At 42.0% G+C, this 23,468-nt stretch overlaps 1 protein-coding gene across 4 annotated transcripts in view; it reads right to left on the bottom strand.

Moving 5' to 3' along the window:
* The window catches only part of RBM6 (RNA binding motif protein 6), an 88,708-nt gene that overhangs the window by 64,952 nt on the left and 288 nt on the right, over positions 1-23,468 (bottom strand). The window contains exons 2-4 of one of the 4 annotated variants that reach the window (XM_037128679.2): positions 22,722-22,823; positions 5,692-5,798; positions 454-1,729 (exon numbers count right to left, since the gene is read on the bottom strand). In XM_037128679.2, coding sequence (XP_036984574.2) covers positions 454-1,729; positions 5,692-5,735 — 1,320 coding nt within the window. In that variant the 5' untranslated portion in view covers positions 5,736-5,798; positions 22,722-22,823. The other 3 variants (XM_037128680.2, XM_037128678.2, XM_053669063.1) reach the window with 3 other exon arrangements.

Raw genomic sequence — 23,468 nt, 5'->3', positions numbered from 1 at the left:
AAAGAAATTCTACAATATGCAAAAATACTTAAAAAACATATTTAAAAAAAAAAACAAAATAGCCCTGGCTGGTGTGGCTCAGTGGATTGAGCACCAACCTGCAAACCAAAGGGTCGCCTGTTCCATTTCCAGTCAGGGCACATGCCTGGGTTGCAGGCCAGGTCCCTAGTTGGGGGCCCACAGGGGGCAACCACATACTGATGTTTCTTTCCCTCTCTTCCTCCCTCCCTTCCCCTCTCTATAAAAATAAATAAATAAAATCTTAAAAAAAAAAAGATTTGAGCTGAGGGTCCTCCTTCCTCCAGAGATGTATACTCCATTACCTGAGTACACATTCTGCTTTTTAATGGTTGTATAAGGAGAGACTCCGAACTAATGGTCCTGGACTCTACACTTCATCCCTCAGAAAAGCCTTATGAAAGAGCTAAAACGCACTTCACTCCAACAACATACCTGGAGCTCCTGTTGGGCATCTCGAGTTTTGCCCTCGGGAAAAGACTTGCTCTGGCCGTAGCCAAACACCTGGCCTCCCGGCAGTCTGTGATCCACGTCCCGGTACTCCATGCTTCTGTAATCAGTGTCTTGCCGGCCAAGAAAGTCCAGACCAACTTCTTCTTTAAACAGACCAGAATCAGAACTCTGTTTTTCACCTCCAGAAGGCTGTGACTTGTCTTGGTCTTGAAGTGGACTTTGGCTGTTCTGAAAGTCTGATGAAGATTCATGTTCAAAGGCTACACCTTGTGTTTCTCCTTCCCTTGTTTCTGAATGCTCAAATTCTCCTTTCTGAATGCCAAAAGCAGGCCTTTCCGTTGCATGGTCATGTGCAGATTTTTCTCTCTTGTTCATATTCATACCAGAATGTTCTCTATCTTGTGTAGACGGCTGAATGTAATCCAAAATATTTGGATCCGCAGAGGGCATCTCCCTACCCTTAAATTCCATACACGTTCCCACGTCTCTGCCCCTAAAGTCCTGATCAGTCCTGGACCGGTGTCTACCTCTGAAATCTGAATGTGGTGCATCCCTGTCCCTAAAGTCTAGATCACTAGTGCCTGAACCTCGGCCTCTAAAGTCCACCTGTGTTCCGTCTTTGTCCCTGAAGTCCAAATCAGATGCATCCCTATTCCTAAAGTCAGAACGAGGCGGATCTCTGGTCCTGAAATCCAAATCTGATAAATCCCTTCCCCTAAAATCTGTGTGAGATCCATCCTGGCCTCGAAAATCTAAATCATAAGTGCTCCGGCCCCTGAAGTCAGGTGGAGGAACATCCCTACCTCGGAAGCCAACAGGGTGAGCATCCCTGTCTCTGTAGTTCATGTGAGAGGCTTCCCTACCTCTATAATCCATAGAAGTACCATTGCCACCCCTGTAGTCCACAGGTGGTCCTTCTCTATCCCTAAAATCCCCAGAATGTATGTCTCTACCTCTGAAGTCCAACTGTGATGAATCTCTGCTCTGGAAATCAGAAGATGGAAAATCCCCCCCCCTGAAATCATGTCCAGATCCCTCCCCTCCTCGATAGTCACCATGCAGTCCGTCTCTAACTCCATAGCTGAAAGAATGCTCTTCTATATTTGCAAAGGGAGGCCCTGAATGCCCCTGGAAATCAAAAGGAAGTGAATCTCTGCCAGGAAAGTTGCCAGAGTGTCTCTCTTGAGCATGACTCTTAAGGGGAGGAGGAGGATAATCCCTGTTCCACCCGGGAGCAAACCTTTCTTCTTGGCTCCCACTGTAGAAACAAAGACAGTGTTATTCATATTGTCCAGAGAGTTTGCAATCTACACACCAGCATATTCTTCTCTAATCACAGCAAATTCTTCTGTAAACATTTTTTTGGGGGGCAGAGTTCTGTAACAAGGTCCTAGATATGCAGAAAACAGCAAGGTTTTGCTACTTTAGGACGAAGTGGCGGAGTAAACTTTTATGCTCCCATTTCAGAACACGAGGAAAGTCAACACAAGGTTTTCAACATGACTGCTGCAGAAAAAGCTTTCACCCAGTCCTGCAACAGGGAAAATCCGCAACACCAGATAAGCTAGCAATGGTGACACACTATAGAAACGTCCATTTCCTACAGCCAGGGGACTTAAAATTCCAAGATCAACACGATGGTTCCTATACATCAGAAGAATCAATGCACTGTAAATTTCTTATGGTAAGTTTCAGGAGGTGTCTTTCTCATTGCTGCATATAGGAAGAACATCCCGAAACATTTTATTATAGTTACAGCATGGACACCACCCAACAGAATGGATGCAGGCCCCAAATGAAGAAACTCTGGCTGTAAATAACCAGTAGGAATACACCCGTGTACACAAGCTGAGCACCAGCCCTGGTTGTATCTAAATACCAGTATAATGGCTCCACCTAGAAGCACTCTCGCCTGGTCCCTACTATTATAACTATAACTACACAAGGGCATCACAGAAGGCAGCATGAATCATGCCACAAAGCATGTGTAAGTTGACTAAGCCAAGCAATAGCATCCAGGAGCTTAATGCTGAAAGGACCTAGAGAGAGCATTAGGCCTTCAGGCATTATCCCCAGGTCTCCAATGAAGAAGCTGATATTCCAGATTCTAGTGCTTCATGCTAATTTTTCATGGTAATAATTATATTTAAAAATAAGTACAGCAGTCCTGGCTTGTGTAGCTCAGTGGATTGAGCGTGGGCCTGAGAACCAAAGGGTCCCCAGTTCGATTCGCAGTTAGGGAACATGCCTGGGTTGCAGGCCAGGTCCCCAGTAGGGGGCCCATGAGAGGCAACCACACATTGATGTTTCTCTCCCTCTCTTTCTCCTCCCTTCCTGTCTCTCTAAAAATAAATAAATAAATAAATAAATAAATAATTTTAAAATAAAAATAAGTGTAGTGTTAAATTCATATTCTCAGTTTACAGAACTCAGGCAATAAGTGAGAACTAGGCCAATCTGTTATACTACCCAACTTCTGTCCTTTGCCTAACTTCCAAGTCATTTTACATTGTTTTGGCTTTGATAAAAGTTTAGGGAGTTTAAACAGGCAATTAGGTACCCAGAATTTTGACCTTGAGGGGGAACAGTAGGACATGAAAAAGGAATACATTAAGTGATCTGAAGGGTTATATGCTATTTAGCCATAAAACAAAAATATTAAGAGATCAGGTCCAGCTCAGTTCTCCTTCCAGAATATACAGGGTCTATGACAGAACCCATATGAACTCAGACTATCCGAATATACTAGAAAGATTCAAAGGACAACTGATTCCGGGTCGCTCAGTTCAAGACAAATAGTTACAACGACAAATCCTTTCTTAAAGTAATAAACTTAACAGCAACCTAAACATTACAGTTATGAATACTTAGTAAATTTTCAGAACATGATGATTTCCATTAGTCCCCATTAACATTAGTTATTTCTATGTGGTTCATCACAAGAGGGGCAAGTTTAAATGTTCTTCATAAGTAATACAATTTGACACTAAAATAAAGATGTTACACTAACAGTAATGTCTCCCCTATTTAAAATCATTCAGATTGTAATAGTTAGCTTGCAGAAGACTTAAGCCTCAGCAGACACTCACAAGATAAGGGCTGAGGTATCCAGATTTACTCATTTTCTGACCAGAACACATCCAACACTGTCTTTAAACACTGCCCTAGGGAGTATCTCTCTCTCTTAAGTTGAGGAGATCAGATAGGTCTACAGTATACCCTACTGTACTGGGATTGTTAGAGCTGTATTCTATACAGACTATTCAAGAAACGGTTCTGTTAATATAAAATAGCAGTGACTGTGAAAATAATTTTTAACCAAATAAAAAAATTTTAAGAAAAGTTGTTAAAAAAAAAGTTAAAATGAAATATAAATCGTTTTCCTGCAAGATACCTTTTTTAAAAATCCAAATTAGTCCTCCTAAAACTTATGCTGTATAAACTACATCTCCCTTCTACTCAAAGATCTTTAAAAAATAGCATGTAAGGACTTAAGGTTAAACTAAAATTAAGGTGAGGAAATATAATTTTAAATAATAATTGGTCAAAGAAAAAGTGTTCTAAAAATTTTTAGAAAGTTAGGCAATACAGCTAAAGTTACCTAACATTTCTAAAGGCTTATCTAAACCATGTAAATGGGTTAGTTCTTTAAAAAACAGCCTTACTTACAAAATAATTATCCATAAATATAAGTAAAAAGAGTAGCTTATTGCTGCTCTAATAGCCTACTTTCTTTCTCACTGTTTCACTAATAAATTTGCTTTAAACTAAAAAATTTTAAAAAAGAACAGATTACAATCTAAATATACAAAAATGTTAAAAAGTACAAGTCCACTGATCTAGGGATCAGCAAACTTTTCCCATCAGGAGCCAGGTAGTAATCACACTAGTCTCTGTCACAACTGTTCGGCTCGGCCACTGTTCGGCTCGGCATGAAAGCCACCACAGACCATCTGTAAGTGAATGATCATGGCTGCATTCCAATAAAACAAAAATGAACTATGGTCTGTGGTGTGCTGACCACTCATCCAGACCTTAATATTTGGAAGGAAAAAACATACTCAGCATCACTACAGCTGCTTTAATTTAAGGATCACTAAGCAGAAAGACCCCTATCATTTAGCGTTTATGAAACACTAGCTTTACTCAATATTATATGGATTTTTTACTCGATTCTCTACCTCAGTTTTTCAGGGGACCCCAAGCTTCAGAACAATATATGGAACATCTATTAAATTTGCACAATAAAGTCTTGCAGGCTGTTAATCCGAAAGGACATTTAGTAGCAACAGAAGTTTCAACTGGAGCATCAGTACCTTTTAACTTCAAGGTCAGATTTGTCGGCTGTATACCAAGTAAACTGATAATCACTTTCCTACAGCATTTTATTAATTGTAAACACAATGCAAAAGTTTAAAAAAATACTATCATAAGTGTTTATTATATTGGTTGTTTAAAAAATTAACTCCCTCCACCCTGGCTGGTGTGGGCACAGTGGATTGAGTGCCAACCTGTAAACCTTTCGGTCGCCAGTTTGAGTCCCAGTCAGGTTGCAGGCCAGGTCCCCAGTTGGGTGCACAAGAGGCAATCAGTTGATACACTGAATATTAATATCTCTCACACATCAATGTTTCTCTTCCACTCTTTCTCCCTCCCTCCCCCCTCTAAATAAATAAGCAAAATCTTTCTTTAAAAGGCACCTCTTTCAAAAATATAAACTCCCTTCCCATCTAAACCATACAACTGACTGGCACCACATTCCCCACTTCTCCCTGCCCTCCACAATGCCACCCACTGAAATGTGGCGGAGGAAATGGCATCAGTAATTTTTCTTTCTCAGAACCATTTCTGGTAGCTGAAAATCAAAGTGCCACATGGGCAAGACGCAGCTCTGGATTCTAGAAATGTATTAGTGAGCTTAATGAAATGCTTATGTACATTTATAAACATTTATGCTGACTTTCCTTATTAGCCAAGTATGTATTATGTTGCTAAAAGACATTTTTTAATACTTAAAAAAAATGCTAGAACACAAAACACTTGGCATGCTGGGTATTTAGTCTCAAAATCACTTCAGAAATGACTAGAACTTTTTTAAAGTTTCCAATTTTTAAAAACCAGAGCTATTTCTATACAAAGAAAATATCCTCCCTTATAGTAGACCAAAAAAATTATTCCATATCATTAAAACATCAACAACATTCAAATCTGCAGACTCACCGAAAAGGTCCTGTTCTGTTGGCAGATCGGGAATCCCCCCACATTCTTATGTCCAGACAGCCCAACAAGTAGATCCTCTTGCTACCGAGCTCTAGTTGCGGCAGCACCTACACGAAACAAAGCACGAAGTGTAAGTACATTAGAAAATGAGGCAGAGGCTAAACGGATTTCCTCCTGCCTGGCTGATCCGGGACGATGGCAGCAGGGGTATTTTTGGACATCGCGTTTAAACATTTACATATTAATTTATAACAAGAAAACTAATTTTTAATTAAAAACGTGTACTCCAGAGCACCACAAACTTCTCAGTGTATTCAGAATGCTTCATATTTAACAAATACTGGCTAATTTTTCCAGCAGCTATTCTACCTTCCTTTCTGGAAAAGGCATCCCCACAAAGCGCCATTCCCAGCCCGGCGCCAGCGCACCCGGCCAACCAGAGCAGTCCGCTGCCTCGCCGGGCGGCGCTCTGGAGATGGGGGAGTAACCCCCGGCCCACTGAGAGGCTGACAGTGGAGCTTTGCGGCAGCTGCTAAAAAAGAGGCAAACTTTCAAGATGTTGGATTTGGCAGTACTTTCATGACACCAAAAGCACACACACACACACAAAAACCCAAAAGGAAAAAAAAACAGATAAAGTGCACTTCATCGACTGTAAAAACTTTTGTGCATCAAAGTATTTTATCGAGAGAGTGAAAAGATAACGTACAGGTCTGTCAAATGGCAGACAAGGAAGTTCCGAAGTCTAATTCTTCCACAGAAATATTAAAAAACAAGCAGTAACTGTCTAAATCAACGTGGCTGGAGCTTTAGAAAAGTCAAAAGTTTACAACAGTCAAGCAAATGCTCAGTGAAGCCATCTTCAGAATGACAGGCAAGTTTTGTGTTTCCACGCATCCCCGACCCCCCCACCCACCATGGCAGTGGCTTTGGTCTTGAAGCAGTGGCAGCCCCGTTCCCAGCCCCCCTCAGACAATCTGCGCACTGCTGTGTACTGTACTCCTGGTTTAACCTGTCTGGGGCATGTCGAAGGGCCGCCGCAACGTGCTTGTTCCTATTTTACTCAGCAGAACTCGGGGGGGAGGGGGGACAAGCAGCAGGAGGCACTGCTAGTAAAAGCTGCAAAGCAGACTTAGAGACACACATATAGAGAGAAGTTGGGGCAAGAAAAACTTTAAAAAATTAGAATATTCCAAAGCAACATGTACATGGGAAAATTTTGAAAACCACACACATACCCAGACACAAGATCAGACACGACCTGAAAAGACTTTCAACTTTCACCTCGGGCTGATCCCTGGCTTAGAGAAAGCCTAGCTAAGTGCTGAAGGAGTGTCCCAACACAGAACCAGTCTGCAAAACCAGAGTTTACTTTCTGCTTTTTCTTTTTTTGTTTTGGTGGTGTTTTGTTTCTTTTTGGTTGGTTGGTTGGTTTGTTTGATCTCCTGGTGTTTGAGGGAATATTGCTTAAAATATCAGATAACCAGAGGAGCAGCGGGCAGCCCCAGCTCACCCCAGGCGAACCCCCTGAACCCGTCCCCAAGGCCCCTTCTTCTGACTGTCCAGCCAGCTGACAGCAGCCCCACCTTGGCTCACTTCTTTCCTATGACATTTCTAGAGCCAAAGCGGCCCCATCAAGGCTCTCTCCTACTGCTCCTTCTCTGTGAGGCCCTTCCTTGTTTCAGCCCCGCTTTAATAAATATGCTCTTGCTCTGGCTGCTGTGGCTCACTGACCTGTGAACCAAAGGGCTGCCAGCAATTCCCAGTCAGGGCACATGCCTGGGTTGCACGCCAGGCCCCCAGTTGGGGTGCACAAGAGGCAACCACACACTTAGGTTTCTTTCCCTCTCTTTCTCCCCCTTCCCCCTCAATCTAAAAATAAAACCTTAAAAAAGAAATTTAATTACCTTTTTAAAAATAAATGGACTCTCAAAAAATTAGATGAATAAGCACTACAAAAATTTAAAAAAGAAAAATGCTTGACATCAGTGATCGAACATGACAAAGAGCAGTCTTTGCAAAAATAGTTTAGAAAATGTCCCAAAATAGACTACCACAGCCTTGAACAATTTTAAAAAATCACCAAACTCCAAGAAAGGGGAGAATCTGATTTCCAGAGTTACTACATTATAATAGTCAAATATCCAATTTTCAACAACAATAAAAAACCCACAAAGCATACAAAAAAAAAGAAAATACAGCCCATTTGAAGAAACAAAACACATAATAAATCCATCCCTGAGTAAGCCCAGACATCAGACTTACTAGACAAAGGCTTCGTGACAAGGGTCTTAAATATGCTTAAGAACTAAATGATAATATGGACAGAGAACTAAAGGAGATCAGAAAAACAATGTATAAACAAAATGAACTTCCGGCCAAGATGGAGGCGTAGGTAGACACACCGCGCCTCCTCGCACAACCAAAATTAAGGACAATAAAAATGCATCCAGAACTGACAGAAAATTGAACTGTATGGAAGTCTGACAACTGTTCATCCAGACCAGTAAGAGGGGTGGAGTCGGCGCCCAGCGGAGAGGGGTCGAGGCAGGAAAAAGCAGTGGCTGGTGACCTGGGTGTCTAGGCAGTGACTGGGCAGGCCCCAGGCGCGGGGAGGCAACGAGCAGACCCAGCAAGGCACACAAGGCAGCTGGCTGACCAAAGTCACACATTCACACGAAGATAAATGAGGTGAAAATGTCTCAAGGATCGAGACAGACCACGTAACCCAGGGCCCCAGAAGCAGGAAATAAAGCCTAAAAGCACCAACTGAAAACACTCCTGGGGGCTGAGGGACCGGGAGAGACTCCCAGCCTCACAGGAGAGTTCACTGGATAGAACTACAGGATCCTAGAATGTACACAAGCCCACCCACCATGAACCAGCACCAGAAGGGCCCAATTTGCTTGTGGTAAGTGGCAGAAGGGACTAAAATCCAAGAGAGAGAGAGGAGCAAGCGACATTGTTCCCTCTCAGACCCTGCCCCCACATAGTGTCACAACCCGGAGACTGGGTTGCCCACCCTGGTGAACACCTAAGGCCCCACCTCTCACTGTGTAACAGGCACCACCAGACCCTCCTCAAAAAAAGGCTCAAATGAAGAACAGTTCAAAGCCCCAGAGCCAAAACATCTAAGTGACCGAGAGACAGACAACCTAACAGATGCACAGTTCAAAACACTGGGGATCAGGATTCTCACAGAATTGGTCGATTCTGGTCACAAATTAGATGAAAAAATGAAGGCTACACTAAATGAAATGAAGGAAAATGCACAGGGAACCAATAGTGATGGGAAGAAAACTGAGACTCAAATCAATAAAGTGGAACAAAAGGAAGAAACAACCAAACAGAACAGAATGAAGAAACAAGAATTCAAAAAAATGAGAAGAGGCTTAGGAACCTCCAGGATATCTTTAAACGTTCCAACATCCGAATCATAGGGGTACCAGAAGGGGAAGAGGAAGAGCAACAAGTGGAAACACTATTTGAACAAATAATAAGAATTTCCCCAGTCTGGCAAAGGAAATAGACTTCCAGGAAGTCCAGGAAGCTCAGAGAGTCCCAAAGAAGTTGGACCCAAGGAGGAACACACCAAGTCACATCATCATTACATTGCTCAAGATTAAAACAAAGGAGAGAATCCTAGAAGCAGCAAGAGATAAGGGGACAGTCACCTACAAAGGACTTCCCATCAGACTGTCAGCTGATTTCTCAAAAGAGACCTTACAGGCAAGAAGGGGCTGGAAAGAAGTATTCCAAGTCATGAAAGGCAAGGACCTACATCCAAGATTGCGCTATCCAGCAAAGCTCTCATTTAGAATGGAAGGGCAGATAAAGTGCTTCTCGAATAAGGTCAAGTTCAAGGAGTTCATCATCACCAAGCCCTTATTATATGAAATGTTAAAGGGACTTAGCTAAGAAAAAGAAGATAAAAATATGAACAGTGAAAAGACAGCAAACTCACAGTTATTAACAACCACACCTAAAACAAAAACAAACTAAGCAAACAACTAGAACAGGAACAGAACCACAGAATAGAGATCACATGGAGGGTTAGCAACAGAGGAGTGGGAGGAGAGAGGGGGAAAAGGTACAGAGAATAAGTAGCATAGACAATAGGTAGAAAATAGACAGGGGAAGGGCAAAAATAGTATGGGATATGTAGAAGCTAAAGAACTTATGACACAAGGACATGAACTAAAGGGGGAAATGTAGATGGGAGGGGGTGTGCAGGGTGGAGGGGAATGAAGTGGGGGAAATGGGACAACTGTAATAGCACAATCAATAAAATATACTTAAAAAATAAAAATAAAAAATAAACAAAATGAGACAATCAACAAAGGGGAACTTATACAAAGAAACCAGATGAAAATTCTGGAGCTGAAAAAGTTCAATTCTTGAAATGAAAAATTCAGGAGAGTTCAACAGAGTTGAGCAAACAGAAGAAAGGACTAGCAAATGTAAAGACGGGACAATTGAAATTATCGCGTCTGAGAAGAAAAAAGAAAAAAGAATGAATAAAGGTGAGCAAAGCCCACAGGGCTTGGAGACACCACCTAGTGGGCCAATATAAGATTACAGAGCCCTGGCCAGGCATAGCTCAGCTGGTTGGGCATCCCAGCAAACCAAAAGGTCACTGTTCAGGCTCTGTGCTCTGTCCCTGGTCAGGGCGCTTGCAAAATGCAACTGAGGATGTTACTCTCTCACATCAATATTTCTCTTTCTCCTTCCCTCCCCTTCTCTCTACAATAAAAGTAAAAAAAAAAAAAAAAAGATTATGGAGTCCTAGAAGAGAGAGAGAAAGGGACATAAAGACTATATGAAGGAATAATGGGACTCCGATATTCCCCAATTTGGTGAAAAATATAAATCTACAAATCCAAGAAGCTAAACGAAGTACAAGTAGCGTAAACTCACAAGACACACTATGATGAAACTGTCAAAAAACAAGGGATCTTGAAAGCAGCAAGAAACTTGTAATGTACAACAGGTCCTCGATAAAATTATCAGCCAATTTCTCATTAGAAAACTTGGAGGCCAGGCAGCAGTAGATAACATATTAAATACTGGGGGCAGGGGGTGGGGCAAACCATATATCAAGAATTCTATGCCAACTATGAATGAATATAATTTTTTTAAAATTCTGTATCTGGCAAACTCTCCTTCAAATATGAGGAAGTAATCACCATGGCAGAGTGGCTCAGCTGGTTGGAGTGTCGTCCTGTATACCGAAAGGTTGTGGGTTTGATTCCTGGCCAGGGCACATATGTAGGTTGAAGGTTCCGTGCCGGGTCAGGGTGTGAACAGGAGGCAACCACTGGATGTTTCTTTCCCACAACAATGTAACTCTCTCTCTCCCTCCTCCCTCCCTCCCTCTCTAAAAACAATAAATATAACTTCAGATGAGGATTAAAAAAAAGACACGCATTAAAAAAATTAGTTTGGGTAATGAGGATACAATTTACAAACATGTCATCTGTGACATCAAAAAGAAAAAGAGGCCCTGGCTGGTATGGTGAGGGCTGGCCTGCAAACCAGAAGATCACCAGTTCGATTCCTGGCCAGGGCACATGCCTGGGTTACAGGTCAGGTTTCCGGTTGGGAATGTGCCAAGAGGCAACCAGTGATGTTTTGAGTGATGTTTCTCCTTGAAGATCAATGTTTCTCTCCCTCTCTTACTCCCTCCCTTCCTCTCTCTCTGAACATAAATAAATAAAATCTTTTTTAAAAAAGAGAAAAAAAGAAAGTAAAGGAACTATATAAGAAGATTTTTTTATATGCTGTTGAACTTACGTTGGTATAAATCTAAATTAAATTGTTATAACTTTAGAATGTTCAATGTAATTCCCATGGTTACCAACACAAAATTATCTATAATATACACATAAGAAAATGAGAAGGAAATCCAAACATTTTACAACAAAAAATTCAACTAAACATAAAAGGCAATAATGCAAGAAATAAAAAACAAACAAAAAAAGCTATAAAGCATATAGAAAATAGCAAAATGGCATAAGTCCATCCTTATCAGTAATTACTTTAAATGTAAATGGTTTAAATCCTTCTAATCAAAAGACCAGAGACTGGAGCCCTGGCTGGTGTAGCTCAGTGGATTGAGCACAGGCCTGCGAACCAGACAATCACGGTTCGATTCCCAGACAGGGCACATACTGGGGTTGCAGGCAGGTTCCCTGCAGGCCAGTTCCCAGCAGGGGATGCATGAAAGGCAACCGTACATTGATGTTTCTCTCCCTCTCTCCTTCCCTTCCCTTCTAAAGATAAATAAGTAAAATCTTAAAAAAAAAAAAAAAAGACCAGAGACTGGCACGATAGGAAAACATGATCCATCTTTATGCTGTTAACAAGAGACTCCTATTTTTCTCCATACACAGCTTCTATTGCATCTTTAAAATATCACAAATGAGTCTGAGGAACCATGTGGTATCTTGCTGTTTCGGTGGCAAACAACTTAAATCTCATTTATCAACCTGCTAACCTGTCCCTTGTTCAGAAACACAGACACCATCCAAAAATTTCCTGATAGCCTTGTTGTTAACTGTTGTGGCTTGTTAAATCAAAGTAGCTGAATTTGATACAAGTTCAGTATCATTTCTTCAAGAATTAACTCATCTTTCTGGGCTTGAGATTCTGAACAAGCAAGAACTGACCTCAACCAAATCCTGTGGAAATACCTTTCACACAAGAAATTTCGGATTTCAACAAGAGAATCATTGTCCTAAATAACGTTGTTGGGGAAGGGAGCATACAGACCTCATCTGGGGACGGTACCCCAGTGGAACACCCTGGACTGGGTTCCCTACGTGACTGCAGACAGTGTGAACTGGCAACCTCTCGGTTTGTGAAAAGACACCCAACCCACTGAGCCACACCAGTCAGGGCTTAAATGGGTATTTATGTCTGACTTCCCAGATCCTCTTCCAGAAATTTATTCTCTAGATATTTACAGTTGGTGGTGACATGCTTGCAAAGGCCCATAGTGCAGCATTATTTGTATTAACCAAAGATAATAAACTCTAAATGCACAAGGGGAGACCACCCCAGAAACAGAATTTATTTATTTAAAAAGTGTGTATTTATTCTTACATGTTTAAACTTCAGTCACCTTCAAAGTACTCTCAATTGATGCAATACACCTATTGAAATAGTTTTTACATCCACCGCTCAAAATAGTTTTTGAACTCGTTGATTTTGATGCCTTTTAATGCTTCTGCCGTTTTTTATTTCACCTCTTCCACAATGGCAAAATGTTTCCCTTTGAGCACATTTTTCATTGGGAAAAACAAAAAAGTTGCCTGGTGCGAGATCAGGTAAATAGGGAGAGTGGGGCACAGGAGTCATGTTGTTTTGGGTCAAGAATGGCTGAACACTCGGCAGTGGAGGCAGGTGCACTTGTAAATCACCCATCATGAGATGGACAAACACAGTGAGCCCTCAAAAATTCACTGAAGCTAAATGCAGCCTCTCACAACAATGCCAGCGGATACACTAATTGACATGGATTCTTAGAACACTCAACTGGCAAGGAAGGCCTGAACTACAAGGGGCCCACCCTCCCAAAGATAATTCTGTTTTTTGGGGGGTCCCCCTCACACATCAAGAGTATATTTGTATTATTGAAATACTATGCAACTCCAAAAAATAAGGTAGCTGTGTTGACTGAGTAAGCGATTATATATTAAATCTAAAAATATGTGCAAAATACAATTTGTAATAGTGTCATTTGTGCAAAACAAAAGATACATACAACAAAGTTGGAGGACTCAACACCTCCTGATTTTAAAACTTACTACAAAGCTACACTACTCAAGACAGCATGGCACTGATATAAAGATAAACATATAGATGAACGGGAGAGAATCGAGAGTCTAGAAATAATCCCTCACAGTTCCGGTGAAGTTTTTTAGAAATGAGTGCCAAGACCATTCAGAAGGAAGAACAGTCTCCAACAACTGATACTGGAGTAACTGGATGTCTCCATGTGAACAAATGGAAGAATGTGGTTTTGATGTGAGTTCAAAAGAACTGCTTCACACCCACTAGGGTAGTGATAATAATAATAAAAACCTAAAAAGAGGGGTAGGTTGGCAAGGATGTGGAGATACTGGAATCCTCATACACTGCTGGTGGGAACAGGGCAACAGATGTGTCAAACGTGTAGTAGTGGTTCCCTCCAAAGCTTTCCTTAGGATCGCTCAAGTTCCCAGACATGCAGTTTAATCCAGCAAAGCAAGTCATTAAAGGCCTTGGGACCACAATGATCTGAACCTGAAATGGGTAAAAACTCTGAGTTGCTGGCACTGAGCCAAGGCCACTTTTGGTAAGCAGAACTGGCATTTCGGTATATACTGAATGCCAGCTCAAGGCTTTAAACGCTGAAGCTCATTAGATGCCAGCAAAGATATTGGTTTATACGTGCAGCAAGACAGGAGTTAAGAAAACAAGAATCTAAAATAACCTAACTGAAACTAAATGGCACTAAAACACCAATTCCATACACGAGCATGGCTGGCAGTGGACACACAAGTGAGAGTGAACTGCCATCCCAAGGGCCCAGGTCCCACTCCGCACATGCTACCCAAGTAGACAGTCCCCGTGGGGGGTTCTGAGGACTGAGATGTGAGCTTGGGCGAAGCTGCTGCAGGTACAGACCTTTGTTGTAAATAGTCAAACGACAGCCTTGAAGGTTGAAGTGAAACATGGTTCCCCATGAAAAGCAGTAACAAAGGTCAACTTGGTCCTGAGACGGCAAGCGCCACGATCCACCGAGCTACAGACCGGGCTATATTCCCAGTGATGCCCTTCTATCAAGTTCTTCATGTTTCAGCTTTGCAATCACACTCCCTCAGAACCCCAAGACTCTGGTTTCCAGGAAGCTGACCAGTTAAGAGAATAAAACCTACCCATTTGTAGGTCTACGCCCTTTACAACAGGAACCATGATGGTAGCTGTTTTTGAGCCTCCTCCACCTTTCATTCCTGATTAAAAAAACATTCCCAGCAAATGCTTCCACTTGGGTTCATCCTGCATATTCAAGAATGTTACCTCTAGCCACACAAAACCAATTCCCAAGGACATCCTTTCTTTTTAATTATGATTTCGATTCCAGAAGACAACGAAGCAAAACCCGGGGTCTTATTCTTTCAGTGTTGGCTGAAGCACACGGCAGCCTTATTCTGCTTTATCCACTGTGCCACGTCTGCCCTGGCTGATGTGGCACAGTGGATGAGTGCTGGCCTACAAACCGAAGGGTACTGGTTCAATTCCTGGTCAGGGCACATGCCTAGGTTGCAGGCCAGGTCAGGTCCCCAGTGGGGGCATGTGAGAGACAACCACACATTGATGTTTCCCTCTCCTTCTGTCTGTCTAAAATAAATAAATAAAATCTTAAAAAAAAAACCAACAAAACAAATTTTCTCCAAAGTATTGGGTTGACCAGAGAATCTGCTAGAGTCTGCTATGTTTATTCCACAGGACAGTTCTAGTAGTGCTCAGTTGTCTTTAACTTCATTTGAAACAATTTTGTTAGATTGTATTGTGATGGCTGTCAAATTAGCGTGCATTAAAAAAGTTATCGCCTTGGCTGGTGTGGCTCAGTGGATTGAGGCCTGGCCTATGAACCAAAGGGTCACTGGTTCAATTCCCAGTCAGGGCACATGCCTGGGTTGCAGGCCAGGTCCCTGGTAGGGGGCACATGAGAGGCAACCACATTGGTATTTCTCTCCCCACCTTTCTCTAAAAATAAATAAATAAAATACTTTTAAAACATAAAATAAAGAAAATGGGTCAGACATAAATGCAGAAGCTAAACATAAAAGCTTCTATTAACAAAACAGAGAAAACCTCTGTGAGCTTGGTGGCAGCAAACACTGCTATACAGGATCCAGAAAGCATTAACCATAAAAGAAAAAGACCAAAATTAACACTTGTTCTTCAAAAGACACTGTTGAGAAAAACAAATAGGCAAACTATGGAAACAGGGAGTAAATATTTGTAACATACCTGACAAATGCTCACTATTATTAGTCATAAAGAAAACAGATTAAAACCACAGTAACAGTACATATCCACCGGGAATGCTCGAATTAACAAGACTTGCCCTGGCTGGTGTGGCTCAGCTGGTTGAGCAACGGCCTACAAACTGAAAGGTTGCTGGTTCGATTCCTGGTCAGGGCACCTATGAAAGGCAACCAATCTTTGCTTCTCTCTCACATTGATGTTTCTCTCCCTTTCTCTCTCCCTTCCTTCTCCTCTCTCTACATTCAATAAAAGAAAAAAATTTTTTACATAAAATTAACAAGACTCACCAAATCGAATACACACAGATTTCCAGCAATCAGAACTCTGATACGTTGCTGGGAAAATGGCCAAACAATACAACCACCTTTGAAACTGCTGATAAATGTTACCCCAGGACCCAGGAATTCCACTTCTAAGTATTTACCTGAGGTAAATGAAAACAAAAGACTTGTACAGGTATGTTCACAACAGCTTTATTCATAATAGCTTTTTAAAATGGGAACAACCCAAATGTCCTTCAGTAGGATATAAACACTGTTGGTGTCCTGGAGGGTTTTCCTCACTGAGGTGGTTCACGTCAGTGAGATTTCAAATGGAGAGGTGCCTTTAGGCCAAAATGGAATAAAGGCTGGCAAGAAACTGGAGTAGAATCAACAAGACCCATTTTTTTAATTACATATTTTTTATTATTATTGATTTTAGAGAGGGGATGGAAGGGAGTGGGGAGAAAGAGAAAGAGAAACATCAATTTGAAGTTCCACTTATTGATGCATTCATTGGTTGCTCCTTGTATGTGCCCTAATAGGAGACTGAACTCATGACCTTGGTGTACTGGGATGACGCTCTAACCAACTGAGCTACCTGGCCAGGACTTAATTACTTATTTTTAAAAATTGTTGTAAAATATACATAATGTAAAATTTGCTATTTACCATTTTTTTAAGCGTACAATTCAGTGGCATTAAGTACCTTTGTGCGACCATCATCACTATCCATCCATGTAACTTTTTTCATCTTGCAAAACTGAAACTCTGTATTCATTAAAAAGTAACTCCCCATTCTCCTCTTTACCTAGCCCTTGGCAACCAACTTTCTACTTTCTGTCTGTGTGATTTTGACTACCCTGAGTACCTCTCATGATGCTAGTGGAATCATACAATGTCTGTCCTTCTGTCACTGCCTTATTTCATTTAGCACATGGTCTTCAAGGTTCACCCATACGGCAGCATGTTAGAATTCCGTTCCTTTTTCAAGGCTGAATAGTGTTCTATTATATGTATACACATTTTATTTATGCAGTCACCCACTGATGGGTTACTTCCATCTCTTAGCTATTGTGAGCATGGTGGACAAATTATCACTGAGACTGTTTTTGATTCTTTTAGATATATACCCCAAAGTACAAGTACTGAATCACACGGAAATTGTTTTTAGTTCGAGGAGCCACCATACTATTTCCCACAGCCGCTATACAATTTAACACGACAGCACACAAGGGTTTTGTTATGGGCTGAATTGCGCCTCCACTGTCACTGTACCCGCTGCCCCAATTCCTATGTCTAAGCCCTAGCCTCGATTGTGACTATATTTGGAGATAGGACCTCTCAGAAGGTAATTAAGGTTAAAGAAGTCACAAGGGCATGCCCTAATACAACAGGACTGGTATCAGAAGAGACATTAGGGATGTGTGCAGAGAAAAGGCCATGTGAGGACACAGCAAGCTGAAAGAGTCCTCTCCAAAGATCAACCTGCTAGCACCTTGACCTTGGACTTAAGTCTCCAGAGTATGAGAAAATAATTTTCTGTTGTTTAAGCCAGTCTGTGGTATTTTGTTAATGGCAGCTCTAGCAGAACAATATTAAGTTCCAATTTCTTTACATCCTAACCAACCTCTATTTTTCCGTTTGTTTTGGATAACAGCCATTCCAGCAGGTAGAACCTGGCATCTCATTGTTTCTTTTGATTTGCATTCCCTAATACTGACGTTGAGCATCTTTTCCTGTGCTTATCAGTCATTTGTATATCCTTCTTTGGAGAAATGTCTATTTAAATTCTTTGCCCAGCCCTGGCCCGTGTGGCTCAGTGGATTGAGTGCTAAAAGGCTGCCAGTTTGATTCCCAATCAGGGCACATGCCTGGGTTGCAGGCCAGGTCCCCAGCTGGGGGCATGTTAGAAGCAACAGATGGATGTATCACTCACACATCAATGTTTCTCTCTCTCTCTTTCTACCTCTCTTCCCTTCTATCTAAGAATAAATAAATACAATCTTAAAAAAAAACAACAGTAGTCCTTTGCCCAGAAGTTTTCTATATATTCTGGATATCAAGCCCTTATCAGATACATGATTTGCAAATGTTGTCTCCCATTCTGTGGATTGCCTTTTTACTCTGTTGATAGTGTTCTTTGATGCAGAAGTTTTTAATTTTGATGAAGTCCAACTTGTCTACTTTCCTTTTGTTGCCTGTGTTGGAGTTATTCAAGGGACTATTGCTAAATCCAATACATGAAGTCTTCCCACATGTTTTCTTCTAGGAATTTTAGAGTTTTAGCGCTGACATTTAGCGGCAAGATCAATTCTTTTCTTTTTTTACTATTATTTATTTTAATTGTTGTTCAAGTACAGTTTTCTGCCTTTTACTCCCATCCCAGCCCACCCCTCAAGATCAATTCTGAAAGAGAGCCTTGGCTGGGTAGCTCAGTTGGTTAGAGCATCAACTGGATAGGCCAGGGTTGTGGGTTCGATCTCCAGTCAGGGCACATGCAAGAAGCAACAAATTAGTGCATAAATAAATGGAACAACAAATCGATGTATGTCTGTCTCTCTCTACCCCCTCTCTAAAATTAATAATTAAGTAACATATAAATATTTTTAAAAGCCCTGGACAGGTGACTTGGTCAGTTGGAACATCATCCCATAAAGCAAAAAGTTGCAGGTTCAGTTCCCGGAAAGGGCACATGCCTGGGTTGTGGGTCCTGTCCCCAGTTGGGGCAGGTGTAAGGGGCAACCAATCAATGTTTCCCTCTCACTTAATGTTCTCTCCCTCTCTTTCTCCCTGCCTTCGCCTCTCTTAAAAAAATTAAAAATATCGCTCTCCCTCTCCAGAACACGCCCACACCTTTCTTCCCTCTCCCCCGCAACCAGAGGGGCTAAGGGCAGCAGCAGCGCCTCTGGGGCTAATCCCCGCCCTCCCCCAACCTGTCTCCAGGGCCCCCTCCTGCTGACAGCCAGCTGACAGCAGCCCTGCCTAGGCTCATGTCTTTCCTGTATCACTTCCAGAGAGCCAAAGCAGCCCCACGTGGGCTCTCCTGGTGCTTCTTCTATCCTAAACCCTTCCTTGTCTCACTGTCCCTCCCAAGCTTTAATAAACACACTCTCAAAATAAAATAATAATAATAATAAAGAATCGAAAATAGAATTATCATATAATCCAGCAATTTCATTTCTGGGTATATACACACCCAAAAGAAATGAAAACAGGGAAGGACTTCAACCGATATTTCTATGCCCATATTCACTACACCATTATTCACAACAGCCCAAAGGTGGAAAGAACCCAAATGTTCATCAGTGTAATGTATTTCCATACAATGGAATACTATTCAGCCTCAAAAAGGAATGAAATTCTGACAGTTGCTGTAACATGCGTGAAGCTTGAAGATATGATATTAAGTGAAATAAAGGCCAGTCACAAAAGGAGAAACATTGTATGACTTATGATTCAACTTATATGAGGTACCTAGAATAGGCAATGTGCATAGAAACAGAAAGTAGAATGGTAGGCACCAAGCGAGGAGTAAGGGGAGAATGGGAAATTATTAATCAAATGGGAGCAAACTTTGGGAAGATGAAATTAGTTGTAGAGCTAGACGGAATGACAGCTGCACAACAATGCCAATGTACTTAACACCACTGAACTGTACACTTAAAAATGACCCTGACTGGTGGTACAGCCTAGTTGGTTGGGCATCATCCCACAAAGTGAAAGGTCACTGGTTCCATTCCTGGTCAGGGCACACGCCTGGGTCACAGGGCTGGGGGCGGGTGCAAGAGGCAACCAACTGATGTTTCTCTCCCTCTCTTTCTCCCTGCCTTCCCTTCCCTCTAAAAATAAATACATAAAACCACTTTTTAAGAAATGGTTAAAATGGACCTGGCTGGTGTGGCTCAGATGGTTGGAGTGTCATCCCACAGACCAAAGGGTTGCAGGTTGGATGGGGACATGGTCAGGGGATATACCCACGTTGCAGGTTCAATCCCCAGTCAGGACACATGCAAGAAGGCAACCAATTGATGTTCCTCTCTCTCACATCAATATTTTTCTCTCTCTTTCTCTAAGCGCAATGAAAAACATGTCCTCAGGTGAGGATTAAAAATGTGCTTAGCCCTGGCTGGCGTGGCTCAGTGGATTGGGCGCGGGCCTCCGAACCAGAGAATCGAGGTTTGATTCCCAGTTGGGACACATGCCTGGGTTGCAGGCCGGTTCCCGGCGGGGGACACATGAGAGGCAACCATAGACTGATGTTTCTCTCCCTCTCTCCTTCCTTTCCCTCTAAAGATAAATAAATAAAATATTTTAAAAAAATGCTTAAAATGGAGAAGCACTGGAGAGCTTACTTCCCAGGGTATGTTATCAGTTTGGCAAAATAAACTCATTAAAAAATTTAAATGGTTAAAATGGGGTAAAAAATGAGCCAGAGAGAGAGAGACCACCACACCTCAATAGGACCACTATTCTAAAACAAAACTAACTAGTATTGGCAAAGGCGTGGAGACACTGGAACCCGTGTGCGTTGCTGGTGAGAACGTGCGACTGCTGTGGAACGGCAGTACGGCGGCTCCTGAAAAACCCAGGCACAAAACTGTCATACGACCCCACTGCATGGTGTGAACCCAGCAAAAGTGAAAACAGGGCCGTGAAGAAGTATCTATGCACCCATGTTCATGGCAGCATTATCCACCATTGCTGAAAGGTGGAAGCAACTCAAATGTCTACCAAAAAATGAACAGATAAAATACCCATACACACCAAGAGGATATTCCACAGCCTTAAAAGAGAATAAAGGTATCAATTATATCACAATAAAAATTTTGTTTTTGATTTTTAAAAAGGAATGAAGTTTGGACACACGCATGCTATGATGACATGAATGAACCCTGAAAACATTATGTTAAGTGAATGAATTAAACCCGACACGAAAAGACAAATACGGAATGATTCCACTTACATGAGTACCTAGAACAGGCCGATTCCTAGAGACAGGATATAGACTGAATGTTACCAGGTGCTGGAGGGCAGAGGCAGTGGGAGTTACTTGGTTAATGGTAAGAATTTCTGCTCGGGGTGATGAAAGAATTTTAGAAATAGTGGCATTGACTGCACTACACTACATTGTGTGTGTAATTAACACACTGAATGTTACACTTAAAGTGGTTTAAATGGCAAATTTGGTATATGTAACAATATATTTATCACGACTTTGTTAAATTAGTAATACACAAAAAATATGACTTACACACCTTAAACAGGCAAACTGTGTGAATTATATCTCAACACTGCTTTTTTTAAAAAAAAAGGAACCTTTTTTAAAAAAGGTAACCATGGTGGCTAACATTTAGTGAACACTTTTTGCACATGAGGCTCGTACGTATTACAATAACTTCACAACCACCTGTGAGGTAGCTACATTTCTTAACATCATTTCAAATACGAGGAAACTGGAGTCAGGCAATTTATCCAATGTCACTGTGTGGAGTCGCCCATCAGGAATTCAAACCTTATAGCTTACAGAGCTTTTACTGACTCTGCTATACTGAGTCCCAGTGTGACAGGAAGGTTATAAAAGTCACTCAAGAGATGCCCCATCAACTCAGAAAATTAGATGAACAATGTATGGTGGGAGTCTGGCAGAAAAAGTAATCCTAAAAAGTAATTCTAAGCATTTGGTGTACAGCTCAAAAAGTCCAAAGAAATGACTTACCGTCTTTAAAATTCCTTTTTGTTGTTGTTTTTTATTGCTGTTTGATCTTTTCTTTTTTTTTTTAACCCTTACTTGAGGATATGTTTACTGATTTTAGAGAGGGAGAAATAAAAAATGAATGGTTACCTCCCAAACGTGCCCTGACTAGGGATCGAACCTACAATCTAGGTACATATGCTTTGACTGGGAATGAATCCACAACTTTTTGGTGTATTGGACGATGCTCCAAACAACTGCGTCACCAGCCCAGGGCTATTTTTTTTAAGGTTGGTTTTTTTTTTAAGATTTATTTATTTATTTCTAGAGAGAGGGGAAGGGAGGTAGAAAGAGAGGGAAAGAAACATTGATGTGTGGCTGCCTCTTGCATGCCACCAACTGGGGACCTGGCTGACAACTGAGGCATGTGCCCTAACAGGGAATTGAACCAGAGATCTTTTGGTTCCCAGACCAGCACTCAATCCACTGAGCCACACCAGCCAGGGCAGGGCTGTTGTTTTGATCTTTAAAATTTCAAAACTTTCCAATAGTTTTAATCTTAATATAACTTTGAGCTAATTAACACCAGTACATAAAATAAACACTGTGTAGGATAATATAACCTTGTCCCCAAGCATCTGCAACAAGATGGCAAAGATCATTTAGTAACTTTCTCCCCTGACAATTCTCCTCTGAAAGACCAGAATAACTCAGGATACTAAAGGCAACAAAAACTCAAGTCTGGTACCAGAATTCTGTCAAGAAGGGTGCTATAGATGTCCGGAAAGAGAGATCTAGTTCCTATCCTACAGGTTTGGTACCTAGCTGGGTGCTGGTTAGTTAAGATTCAGATTCAACTTTTGTGTTTCACCAAAATGGTAACATACCATTAGTTACTACGGACATTGCCAGCCCTACATCACTCACCAGTTTTTGATACTTCCCCCTATGGTCCTCACAAGTGTGCAGATGTTGACATTATATTAAACCCTTCACACCGGTGGCATTACTCAACAGGAAGTTGAAAACTAACAAACCTAGGACACAATCCAGAGTTCAGAAAATGAACAGGTGATCAGGCGCATCAAAACCTACTGAACTCCTTCACTTAGATGCAGCAACTGACTTCACAAGCAAACCTGCAATATGCAAAAAATACAATTACCCTTACAGTTTATGTAAACTCTATAAAACAAGGCCCTTTCCAGTTTTTTTTAATGCACTCCCAGAGTAGAACACAGTAGCAAAACATCAATTCTAAAGTTAAGAGAAAAACCTATTTGCCTGGCCAAAAGGAATCTAAACATTGAATACGTGGGAAAAATCCCGCTCCTCCCGTATTTGCCCAACGGGCGCAGAACCCACCAGACCACTCCGCCCGCCCCCGCCCCTGCCTCCAGGTTCTACTGCCCAAGATGCCGGGATCTGAGCTCTCGTGCCCAGCAGTCCCGCCGAGTCCACTCGTGTCTGCCCTGGTCTGAGAGCGAGGCTACGCTAAGCACAGAAGGGCTCCCTCTCGAGTGACGCCTCAGAACTAAATTAGATTCCTGAAAAAAACAGGAAGGTAAAAAGAAGGGATTACAGGGCCCGCCCGCGGGCTCCGCAGAGCAAGAGCACCAAACGCGACCGCGCGCCGGTCCCCGCTCCCGCAAGCCGGCCGCCCCGAGGCTGGACCGGTAATTCTACCGCCCAGCCGGGGCCCGCCCCTGGCCCGCGACCGTTCCGGGGCGTTCCTCCCGTGGGCGGCGCCTCCCTCACCACACCAGCACTTGGCTCCCTTCTTC

Source organism: Artibeus jamaicensis, unplaced genomic scaffold (assembly GCF_021234435.1).
Source record: "Artibeus jamaicensis isolate MK-2021 breed Jamaican fruit bat unplaced genomic scaffold, CSHL_Jam_final contig_519, whole genome shotgun sequence".
Taxonomy (NCBI): Eukaryota; Metazoa; Chordata; class Mammalia; order Chiroptera; family Phyllostomidae; genus Artibeus; species Artibeus jamaicensis.
This window is presented reverse-complemented; position numbering and strand designations above follow the sequence as displayed.